The 12,486-nt window shown below is 43.1% G+C and overlaps 3 protein-coding genes across 3 annotated transcripts; 1 reads left to right on the top strand and 2 right to left on the bottom strand.

Annotated features, from left to right (window-relative positions):
- Positions 1-2,350: 2,350 nt before the first annotated feature.
- Positions 2,351-4,261, top strand: CGCA056_v012949 (uncharacterized protein; the record flags this gene model as incomplete). Its single annotated transcript, XM_037328193.1, has 2 exons — positions 2,351-2,447; positions 2,499-4,261. 2 exons carry the CDS (start codon positions 2,351-2,353, stop codon positions 4,259-4,261), a joined length of 1,860 nt encoding a protein of 619 aa, XP_037173055.1.
- A 1,097-nt stretch (positions 4,262-5,358) lies between these two features.
- CGCA056_v012948 (uncharacterized protein) lies at positions 5,359-5,694 on the bottom strand (the record flags this gene model as incomplete). Its single annotated transcript, XM_037328192.1, has 1 exon — positions 5,359-5,694. The coding sequence occupies one exon, from the start codon at positions 5,692-5,694 to the stop codon at positions 5,359-5,361; it is 336 nt and encodes a 111-aa protein (XP_037173088.1).
- A 1,894-nt stretch (positions 5,695-7,588) lies between these two features.
- iphP-1 (Tyrosine-protein phosphatase) lies at positions 7,589-8,510 on the bottom strand (the record flags this gene model as incomplete). Its single annotated transcript, XM_037328191.1, has 2 exons — positions 7,589-7,944; positions 8,006-8,510. 2 exons carry the CDS (start codon positions 8,508-8,510, stop codon positions 7,589-7,591), a joined length of 861 nt encoding a protein of 286 aa, XP_037173172.1.
- Between the last annotated feature and the right edge of the window lie 3,976 nt (positions 8,511-12,486).

The raw sequence follows: 12,486 nt of genomic DNA, 5'->3' as shown, positions 1-12,486 counted from the left end.
TGAGGGGTTGGGTGGCAATGGCCGTCGGAGAAGCGGTTGGGGGATTTCAAGGAGTCGGAGGTGGCGCTTTTTGGAGTTTCGCACCACAGGCTTGGAGATGATTATTATATCGTCGCGACGGAAAATGGTCGCGAGTGTCGGATTCGAAGGGAGGAATGGGCGTTGAGGCGAAGTCGGTGAGAGAGGCGCGGGAGGAAGGCTTGGGGCTGGAGCTGAAGGGAAAAAATACGGACGGCTGAAGCACGAGGGAAATGGTGGATGGCGAACCAAAGGCTGACGGGATTTGAAACAGACCAGCTATCCTTCCGCTTTGGCTGCACTCGGCAGGAGACGGAGGTGACCGTGGGCCCGCCCGCCAAATGTCGCTGGGCGTTCAGCGAATGGGAATGTGCGATGGCGCAACTGACAGGCCAATCACGAACCAAGGAATGCTAATTGGCCCTCTCCGGTGGCGGCTTCCCCGCTCCGAAGGGTCCCCTCGTGCGGTGCGTTTTCGCATTCTTCGAAATCCCCGTGCTCCCAACGGTGAGAACGAAACCGAGACCGTCGCCCGCCCGTCGGTGAGCGGCATTGCATTGCCTAGGCTGTGGCTGACTAACATTTCCAGAATCGCCGTGAGCCTCGGCAGGCAATTGGCCGTCCGTAATTGTCATTTTCGACGGTCGAGATGCTCAATACGCTTCTTGTGTCGTGCTGGGCCCCTTCCGACGCAGCGTTCGTTAGAGATTTTTATTCCCTGCCAATTACCTCATGCAGCGAGTGGCACCAATCAGCCGCTGGCAGGATCTTGTCCCAACCCCGAGATGGGCCGAGGATCTCCGCGGGTGGCCGTGGATCCGTTTGTCCTCCGTTTCTCTTCCGGCCACAAACAACGTTCACCGGTCGAAACGGCCAGCACAAGGCCCGTCACCGGCAGCTGTGAGCACCGGTGATGCCGGAGCGGAGCCGAGTCCAGCACTTTTCTTTTTCCAAATTTGGCAATAACAAGCAGCCGACTACGATAATGAGAACGGTTTCCATTTTCAGAATCTGCTACATAATTCCTGCTGCACCAGCTGACGCATTCCAAGACGCACACAACATCTGACCACTTCGCCGTTCGGGGCTTTTCTCTCATCAAACGTGTAATTCAGATACCTCGATTTACGTAGCCAAGTATCGCCAACATCTCCCTTGCCAGTTTAAATCTATACTTTTTCATCTACTCTGCCCAATATCAAGATGTGATCTCGATGCAATCACACCACTTATGAGACGTCCAACTTCGGTCCTTGCAAGCGAGCCTACCGCCGGCCCGAGGACTTTGAAGAATGATTCTCAGTAATCCTATTTTCTTGGTTTTCCCAGTTCGCCATCAGCCATGGCGTCCTGTCTTGGATCGATCTCCATATCAGCCACGATATCTCGCAAGTTCCCGCAAACCGTTCCATGCTCTTCCCCAGAATCCTGCTCAGCTCTGATGTTATTGCTGATGCGAACACTTCATCTCTTCTGAGCCCTTTGTGGTGTTCATGGGCTGAAAAACCTGAAAGATGCTTCCAGCAGGCACCGCCAAGTGACTACAATGGCAGCCTCTGAACTTCCAAGAACCACCCGAGTAAGCCCCTTCACGCTGGTCAAAGCCTCTCTGCCTGTTCCACGTTCTCTCATGTAAACTGCGGCTTAGACACCCTCAAGCCGCAGTTGCTGAAGGATCATGAAGCGGAACCCCCCGGTGCCTTGAGTGGATGCAATAGGCTGGTGCAGGTCTCCGCTATGTGTTCTTGCCTCGGAAGCTGCCCAAACATTGGTCGAAACAGAGGGCTTCGAGGCTAGAAACAGGAAGCCACGGACGGCAGCTTGGTGTTTATCAGAGGCAAGACCGAGCCTGCCCTCGAAGAATTCATTCGGACGAAGGTCAGGTGCCCCAGACCAAGCGAGGCGGCCTCGCTTCCTTTTTTTCCCCTTCGCCTCCTCCCCCACGACGCACGCGTTGATTCCTGCGCAACAACCCTTCTCTTCTGCGGGCTCGCAGACAACAACACCGTCAGCTTGTCACCAGCTTGGCGGCAGCTGGCTCTCGGAGATCCTTGCGCTCGATTTCAATTATCCAACAGGTTCGTCTTGGAGAAATTGTTGTTTGTGGATACTCGTTGCTGATGAGAAAGACTTTTCCAAGAAAGTTGCGCAATCCTATGGTCTCGGTCACCTAGGATTCACAACGCCGACCTAGCCGTTCTCTCACCCCTTGTCGATGACCTCGAGCTTCGCTATTCCCTTCTGATTCTCTCTGTCCTTCACCTTTCCTCTGGGCGATTATCGCCCTGTCCACTCCTTCCTACAGACTTGACGCTCGTCGTCTTCATGTACAATGAAGAAAAAGTCGATGAGCACCCTCGCCTCTCTGGCGCCTCGGCGTCGGGATAGAGGCAACAATACCAACAGAGACCAGGCTCACGAGCCTCAAGGTATGAAAACACACATTTGCGTGGTATACACCGGCTGACAATTTTCGCCAGAGGTCTCTACCCCATCAGTGCCTATGCCCGTCGTGGATGCGACCCCGACAGACCGCCATGCTGTGCAGACCCCAGGCACCGACGCAACTGTCGACCGACTAGCCAGTGCTCTCCTTGAGAGTACCATCTACAATCATCCGAACGGCCTTGCCAGTCATCCATCCGTTCTCCTTTGCAATATCGAGCCACTTGGCACTGTTCCCGCAACTCCCGCCGAGAACTTCGACATGGATACTGAGCCGCGTGGCAGATCTCTCGCTCGTTCGGCAGAGCCAGGCGGTCCTTTCACCCGGTCACGTCTTCAGGCGTCAAAGACCATGAACGTGGCTCCTGATATCCCCCGAAAGTCATCCCGCAGAAGAGCTCAGCGAGTCCACATTGCCAATGACGACCCAGAGATTGTGCAACCAGTGCCTAGGCGCCCCTTTCCCCAGTCAAGAACAACTATACTCGACACTGGCAGAAAGCGGGATGGCTTCATCGCTGGATCCACGACGGCACCTCTGGGAGGACTCGCCAATCAGGCCGATTTGTTGACTCTCAACACGTACCCTAATAACGCCGACCCTCATGTCATCAATAACAAGATCGATGCGATGCTGGCGGCTACCAGAAGTTTGAAGCCCCCTGGTTCCGAGCGTACGCCAAAGACGTCTCGCTTTCGCCCCAAGAACATGATGTCAAAGGTTCGCAAGGCCTTCGATGTGTTCCAAGCGAAGCCTGCTACCCCGGAATCCAAGATTCGTGGCAAAATATCGTTGCCTATTGGCCAGGTCAAATGTGATCTCCCAAACCCGGCCAAGCAATTTCATGTCGAGCAGCCGTCCCCTGTGCGGTCGTCCCCTGGACAGCCGTCCCCAGTCAGCTCGATGGAGATCCGCGTCAACGAGGGGCTTAACCTCAACAAAGAAAAGCCCAGAAGTATGGTTGGAGGCCGCATCCTTCGCAAGAAGATTCATGACGATGGCAAATCGCTGCGTAGTGGTGGTTCGAACTCCCCAGAGGACCCGTTCTCGGAGCCGCGCGGGCTTGTTCGCACGCCTACGCCTTTTGAGCATCAGCTAAAGGTCAGCACGGATTCGACCTTACCTCCCGTGCCACCGGTTCCATCCATCAACCCATTCGACTCGGAAAACGATGATCTCGAAGGCTTTTTGTCCGAGAAACCCGCATGCGCCTCGACCCCGCGCAACAGAAGCAACAAGCAGCCTGTTCCGGTCGAGAGTCCCTCCACTCGGTACACAAATGCCGGTAATCCCCAAGTCAACACTGTTCTCCTGGGTGAGAGTTCCAATGGTGAGGGCTCCAGCAGCAGCTTTGGCCAGCGTAAGCTCAACTTTGAGGGAGTTCAGCTTCGCCGCAGCAACAACAGGTTGAATAAGAAGCATCCTTCGCCTACCAAGGAGGATATGACGGATATGCCGGCTCGTTTTCGGGAGTATACCATCGTTCAGATCAACAACGCTCCTTCCGACAAGCGCGACGAATTGGTGAGAGACTTCTCTGATCTCATCGGACCTAGCGCACTCACCCCGCGCGACAAGAATATTCCGATCAAGACCCGTTCTGTTCATAAGGATACCTTCGACGACGTCAGCAATCTTACCGACCGCCAGCATACCCGCGAGTCTTCCGTTCTGTCGAACAAGCAGTCTCGGATCCCTCGTCCTGTCGAGCCGTCCTCCACGCTTCCGACTCGTCGCTTTGGCCCTCAGCGCCAGCCCGCGAACCTGAGCGCGCTGGAAGTGGACGAGTTGCAGTAGGACGTAACGATTTACCCTTCTCGTCGTTCGTGAAAAGCTGCCAAACGCTTTTTGAAAAGAGATTGTTTTGCGATCTGGTTTTCTCAGCCACCAGCTGGGTGGTTAGCGGCAGAAAATTCTCGGTTTCTTTGTCGCTTTCATTCTAGAAAGCACCTTGCCACGATTGTGGTTCCTATAACAACACTCAACGTGGACAGCAATTTTCTCTACCACGACTGCCCTGATCTATCAGGCACGACATTCCTTCGCACGTTTGCGGTCAGCTATTACCATTTTGCTGCTGCCTCACGGCCTGTTGAGTACTGGAGTGGCATCAATAACCAATGCATCTAGCTATGGTTAACGCCCACCTCCTAACAAATTTGTGTAAGTGGCCAGCATCCGCCTCAGTAGTGTTGATTTCAATAACTGACACTTGGCAGCTAAAGCAAAAAAAAAAACCGATTTGATGCCTTGCGCAGCACTTCGCGCCATTTCCTATGTCATTGGAACGCGATAACCCTTTTGTTATCACAGACAAGATTGAGCAAGACAGCATAGCCTTAATGCAAGTCCTGCGCCCTTTTCAGGTCCAGGCACCTGGCACTTGCCCGCCTTGTTAATTGCGTATTTTTGCGGCTTCTCTTCTCTACCAGATTGTCTCTTCATGCTCAGGAACGGGCGTGCAAATGCGGAAACCTTGAGAGCAGGTTTCATTGGACAAGGGTCATGAATCGGTTAGCTGAAAGGGATAGGTCAGCGAACGGCATGCAAGTGGTGGACTTGGAGTTTCTCTGGAAAGGCACAGGTTCATGGGGGATCACAGGATGGTTTAGTAGCGGATAATTTCTCTCTGGGTCGGACATTGTTCAGACCGATCAAGACAAGTCCTTTCTCCGTATAATTGTTCTCAATTGTTGTACAGTGTCTAAATTGCCATGCTGATGTGGTAATACAGACGTGGTATCTTCAAACCAACTCGCTCGTCTTAAATAATAGTACAATTGTAGTATTCATAATCCTGCTCAATCCTTCTCGAGGATTCGAGCCGTCTCATCATCATGATCCGTTACAAATAAAATGCTTTGTGGTATCGTAGTACAGTAGGCGGCCTACATCTAGTAGCGGTAGCGGCGGTGGGAACCTCGGCCGTCAGTGCCGTGCATGCGGCGAGTGCCAGCGGCCTTCTGGCCGGGGCGACGGGTCAGGGTACCCTTGAGCTTGAGCATGGCGCCCGAAATTTTGTCGCCCATGGAGGGCTTGCGGCGCTGGTGGTGGACGGGGGCCGTGGTCACGGCGCCGTGGCGGCGGGAGAAGAGGCCGCCGCGCTTGCGGGTGGTAGTTGTGGTAGTGGTGTGGTGGTGGTGGGTGCGAGCCGGGGCGCGGCGACGAGTGAAGAGGCCGCCGCGGCGGGGGGCGGTGGTGGTGGTGTGGCGGGTGGATCTGAGAGGCATGTTGGGTGGTTTGTTTGTTTGTAGATTTGTAGAAGTAGTGTGTTTGTTTGGGAGACTTGAGAGTCTGAAGCTTTGATTGCAGAGTTGGTTGGTAGGTTTGTTTGTTTGGTAGCTGATGCTGATGAAGAATGGGAGATGGCTGATCGGGGAGTGGATGGTTGGTTTATATGCTTTTCTGTCGAGGTTGCGATAAGGCTGGGAGCTCTTTGGGAAAGTTGGAGCTTAGCTTGAGGACGATGGATGGCATCATCAGAGGCACGGCGTGGACATGGGTGGTTTAGGATCAGGGTCCGGAGGATGATGTCAAAAATGCTGGGGATCTACGGGCAGCTTCTACGTGTGTTTCAAACGCTGGAGGGTGGGCTACGACATTGTGGGCGAACTAGTTTGTTCGTTTGGATTCTTGGGAGGGGGAGGGGTTACGCGGTATGCGTGAAGGGTCTCAGAAACCTGCGTCTTGGTCTCCGCTTGGGTTTGTCTCTTGCTCTCCCTCTGACGAAGAGTGATGGAGGAGGCGGCGGGGTGGTTGGACCCTGAATGTGACGTCCCTTGCAGAGTCTGGGTGACGAGAATGTCATCCTTTGGGTCATGGACCAGGGTCGGAGGAGATTCTTACGTAGGGGTGGTTTGTACGTATGTGCGAAAGCCACAGCAGGCTGGAGTAAAAAAGGCAGCTGAGCACATCTTGGATGGGAAAGTGAGGTCAAAGATGCGCAACCCCGGTGAGGTCCAGAACGGTCCCCAGAAAACGGTCGGCTGCAAAAAACAAGTTTGAGAGGGTCCTGTGGCTGGTGACGTAGCGGGTGCGAGGAGGGAAGCGATCCTACTGGGTTGAGCCTCATACCCCTGCCTTCGTGGCTCGGATCAGGCGTTTGTGCAATGGCGCTAGATAAGTGATTCCGCCAATGAGCGCTGTGGCTCAGGCGTGGAGGACAGGGTACGGATGTGGCTTGATGTGGATATGATGTCATACCGGACTGTGTTTGTGTGGGCGCTGAGGATGCGTGTAAGTCTATCCATGCCAAAACGGTGCTTGTCGAGGGCCTTCCGTCGGAGGGACGGCGCGGGAGGGATTTGCGGGCTGACGAAGGATGTGCTGGGATCCGACGTCAGTTTTGCTGTCAGAGGGCGCTTGGGAGGTTATCTTTTGCCTGTACGGTTGCTGGGTCGAGGTCTGGATTGTGATGGAACGGGGGATCACTGAGGGGAAATGACATATTCTGTCTCGAGGGGCGGTTATCACGGTTTTGGGGGCTCGTGTTGGATGATAAGGATGATGATGGTGCCTTGGTTGTGACTTGGGCTACTTTCCACTTCTGGTCTGTCTTGCTCGGGTTTCCTGTCACTTTCATAGTAACACCACAATCTGTCCATGCTTCTCAAATGCTGCTAGTCTTGGGACAGGTTTAACAAAGAGACCGCCTATTTTTCTCGTGCCATGCCGACTGTTTTGCCTTTGGCTATACTATACTTCGCCGCCGTCGTCGTCGTTATGGTTATCCTCGCCTGCGATAGAAGTAATTAAGTGCACAGGAAACATAGCTGCGCATACCAAAGGAAATTGGGCGGTGTTTTAGGAAAATGTCAGGCCGTAAGTAACGATGGGGGTGGTGTAGTGATGTCTGAATACTGCCTTCAGATTCATGCCAAAAGCCGCATTCATCAGTACGGCGGCGAGGGCCCACTGGGGTTTGTGACGGGATGTTGACAGTAGGTTGAGAGATACCGACGAAGTTACGTTTCAGCAAACATCGATGACCGCCGTGCTCCTCACTCTTTATCCAAATTGAGCCTTGATACAGGCTGGAGATTGACTGTACATGGCTCCAGACGAAAACTTGTCAACGCAGGGTAGCTCGACGGCCTTGATGTGCAATCCGCGGCTCTGAGCCAGCTACGACGTGCTCTTCAACGCATTCCCTTCACGGAGATGAAGCTTGATCATCTCAAGGTCCTCAGTCGAAAACCCGAGTGTCTTGGTCACGTAGCCCTCCCACCCGCCGTACGTCTCCTCCACCCCGGCGACGAAAGCGTCCCAGCAGGACGTCCGCAGGCTGCACATGTTGTAAAAGCCCGGGTGTTCATCATCGGCAGTGGTACCTGTGCCAACGCGGGCGTAGCGGAGTAGTCTCTCGCGAGCGGGCTCGGTGCCGATGCGTGAGAGCATGTAATCGAAACGAACATCATCGGGCGCAGTGCCGGCAATGGACTGCAAGATGCCGGCTAGCACGCCTGTGCGGTCTCGTCCCGCTGAGCTGGTGTCAGTCTACAGACCCTCAAAAGGGTAAACACGAGGAATGAGGCTTATTACCCGTGCAGTGGAATAAGAACGGCTCCCCAGGTCTATCTCGTATGTGCTCCAACGCGGCGTAGAAGGTTTGTCGGTAGATGTCCAGCACCTTGAGGTACTCCTTCCTCAACCCCGCCTTGCCGCCACCCTCAACGAACTCATCCAGGACGGGCGGCAGGTCGACGCTGGTGCTATCGAACCAGATGTTTTTGACGCCGTCGATTTGCGGGTCCGGAGCTCTCTCGCGTTCTTCAGGTGACCGGATGTCGAAGATGCGCTTCACGCTGGACGAGAGCCAGGCGAGGGCCTGCGGGTCTGTGGCGGCGAGCTCGAGCGTTCCGCAGCGGTACGCTAGACCGGAGAGGATGGCTGAGCCTGGTACGGCCCCGAGTTCGCGAACATTGATGAGCGAGGTCGACGGGATGAAAGGCGGCGAGGTCAGGGCTGGGAGGAGTTCCTCCGGCGGGATGGGACTGCGGACGTCTGTCTCGGAGAGACTGGCAAGCTGGTCTTTTGTCAGGGTCATGATGGCGTCTGTTGCGAGCAGTATGGAGCAAAGGCGACTTCAGCTGACGAGGCTGGTCAGTTTATCAAGTTCACAGTGCATCTTGAGACTGATACCAGGCTACAATGGCCCATGTTACTGTAAGCAGGAGCTCTGCTTACCCCCCACACGCTTGTGTAGACCAGCCAGAGTTGAGAGCGTGTCTTGGCACGCTGTGGAAGCAAGTACATAGTATTGTACTCGTCGGAATAGGCTTTTGGAAAAAGAAAGCCACATCACCAAAACTGCCTTTTTCCTGCTGCCAAGGTGCCACGCCGTTTGGTCGTGGAATGCACGATTGTCTCATATCGGTCATTAGACCAAGCCCAAAGCTGCCAAGATCAATCTGGGGAAATTAGAGTTGAATAAAACCAAAAGGTGTTCCTTCCAATGCACTTGCTGAAGAACAATAATCACAACTAGATACAGACAGGCGAGGGGTTTGATGAAAGAAGACGCCCAACATTATGAAGGAAAGGATGATAAAGATAGGATACAACGTCCAGTCAACAAGAACACACTCATTTGCGTTTGCCTTACCTGAAACCCCTGTTAGTGCGCTATTTATTGCCCCTCCACGCCACTTTTTGCTATTAATAATAACGCTACTAGTATTAGTTAACGCGCTTTTTAATATAATTTAGGCTTTTTAATACTATTTAGAGCGTAATATAGATATAATTTCGTAATATTAGAGTAAAATAATAATAATCTAAGTTTAACATAACTAATATAGTTATTAAAGTTAATAGTAATATATAAATATAAGAATATCCTCTTAAAACTAGAATTTCTACTAATAAGGTTAGTAATAAGAAAATCTTTTCTATTTATATTAATTCTTTAAAAAGAAAATTATAAAAGAAAATTTATATCATATTAATTTTAATTTAATTTAAAATGTATAACTTTAATAACGTAGCTATAATAAAAAGCTTTTAGCTAATTATAAAAAGGTAGCTAAATTTTCTATTAGCTTAAAAAAATAAAGTTAACTTAATTAAAAAGAATAATAGTAGTTTTAACTCTTAAAATAGAGTAAATATAAGAGGAAGAAGGTTTTATATTAATAATAATATATATAAATCTATAATTAAAGTTATTATCTAATAGTTTTAGCTATAAATAAGTTTTAAAAATAAATAATGTAATTTATTAGTTAATATTAAAAATAATAAATATTAATATTAATAAATTAAAAAGATATAATAGCTAGAAGTTAATAATATTAAAACTATTATTAAAGCTATTATTAAAACTATTATAAAGTTATTAATTAATCTTATTATTAAAAAAGATAGCCTATTTAATAAGTATTTTATTTTATTTTTATTATAACTATTATTATTATTACTATTTTTTATAAAACTTTAAGTTTATATAGAGATTAAAATTTCTAGAAATAATATTAAAATATAGCTAAATATTAAGATTAAAAATATTAAACAAAAAAACTATAAATAATTAAGCTAAATATATTATCTATAATATAATTAGAAACTCTTATTATAAATATATTTTATAATACTATAACTAATTACCTTTTTATATTTAACTCTGTTTAAATTATTTTTCTTTTTAGCTTAAATTATTAAGATATATTCTCTAAAGAGATATTTTATATTAAATACTAAACGTTTGATAATTAGAATTTATAACTATTTAAATATTAAAAATAGACTAATAATATTATTAAAAATAATAATAAAAAAGAATAAATTATTATAAATGAAAATTATTATTTTTGTTATATTAAAACTATTTAATCAATATATATTAGTCTTTATAAGCTATTATCATAAGTTTTAATAGTTATTTTTAGTGCTATTTAGTATAGATTTTATTTAAGTAACCTCTTTAGTTAGTAATATTATTTTAAAACTTTATTAAAACGTTTTTATAACTTAATATAACTCTATAAATTTTATATTAAGATAATAACTTTATTAAACTTATTTTTATTAAGCTTAATAATATTGATAAACTATTATATTAATAGAAGTAACAAAGCAATTTATTACTAACTAATAAGTTAAAATAGAAAAAAACTTAAGAAATATGTTAAGCGATTTAAGCTCTCTATAGGTATAAATTAGAAGTTAAATATTTTAATAATTATAATAATATTATTAGTAACTATTATATTAGTTATTTTTTTATTTTATTAAGTCTATTTATTTATGTTTAGATTTATAAATAATATATTCCAGCTTAAATAGAAGCTATAGCTAATAGAGAAATAATGATTGATAAGTTTTTAAAGAATATTACTATTAATATAACTTTATACTATGATAATTATTTTTATAAAAATAAATTGAAATTATAAAATAAAATTATATTAAAAGTAAATAAAAATAAAAATAATAGAGGTAGTATTAATAAGTTGAATTTACTTTCTTTTAGCCTCTATAATATAAACTAAATTAACATACTATTATTATTACTATTTTATGACTTTATACTACTAATTTATTTTTATTATAACTATTATATTTTTATTTAGTTATTATTATTAATACTATTATTAATAAAACTACTATTAATACTAGTATATATTAAGAAATAAGATTTACTAATTTTATCTTCTTTTTTATTTATTCTTTAGATTAAGCTTATACTTATAAATATCTGAAATATCTATAAAAATAAAAGAGATTAAAGATACTAAATAAAATATTAATTTTCTTATTATTTTTAATACTATTTTATAAACTTATTTCCAACTTAAATCTTTTTAAAAAGTATTAACTAATTAGTTTAATAAGAATAATATCCCTATAAATATTATAAAAATGATTAGAAATAAATTTAAATAATTCCTAATTAAGCGAAATATTATAGATTTAATAACTTACTATAGTTTATATCTACCTTTTTATAATATTAAAAACTAATAGATTTTAAATAGATAATATAATATTTCTAAATAATATAATACTTCTAGCTAATATTATTAAATAAACTTTTTAATTAAAATAATTAATAATATTTACTCTCTTATTACTTCTCTTATTTAATTATTTAATAGTAATAATAATAATAATAATAAGCTAATAAATAAAGAGAGGTTTTTTATTTTATTTTTCTATATTAATATAAAAATCTTAATTTTGATAATTAGTAGTAATTTATCTGATAAATAAGATATACCTCTAATATTATAGCTAGAAATTTATATTATAATTAAAATATTATAAAACTAACTAACTATTAAAATTAAATTATTTTATTTAATATTAATATTATATTCTTTTAAGTAAAAATATTTTCAATAATATTAAAATTAAATATAACTATAGCGATAAATTTAATTTTATAATAAGCTTTTCTCTCTATTAATATCTCTATCTATTTTAATATAAATATTATAGTAATAAAAATAATATAAAATAGCGTTAGTATTTTTAGCTATTTTAAAATAATAGTTATAAAAAAGTTTATAAAGAAAACATCTATTATTTTAATTTATTTATATTTTATATACTACCTCTATAAGTAGTTTTTAAAGTAATTAAGGAATACCTAAATAAAGTTAGAATCTAATAAATATATAGATAAATATAATAACTTAACGCTATATTATCAATAAATATCTTCTAACTACTTCTAGTTATATTATACTATATTATTTATAACTAAAACTAACTTTAAGTTAAAAAATCTCTCTATTTTTAGTAATATAAAATTATTAATCTAAAATAAAAAGCTATCAATATTTATATATCTAAAATAAATAATATAATTAAGAAAAGTATTAATAATAAAAGCTAATAAAATATAATATTATATGTCTCTTTTTATAATACTTTATTTTAATAGCTTTATATTTTTTAGCGCTTAACCTGTATATTTAATACTATTTTAATAATTAATACTATTTCTATTAATAAAAATAAATATATTTATAATATAGTTATAAATTAATATAATATATACTTCTTATATAGCTTAATTT

Source organism: Colletotrichum aenigma (genome assembly GCF_013390185.1).
Source record: "Colletotrichum aenigma strain Cg56 chromosome Unknown KSG_Cg56_contig09, whole genome shotgun sequence".
Lineage (NCBI taxonomy): Eukaryota > Fungi > Ascomycota > Sordariomycetes > Glomerellales > Glomerellaceae > Colletotrichum > Colletotrichum aenigma.
The sequence above is the reverse complement of the archived record's forward strand: the minus strand, read 5'-3'. Positions and strand labels throughout refer to the sequence as shown.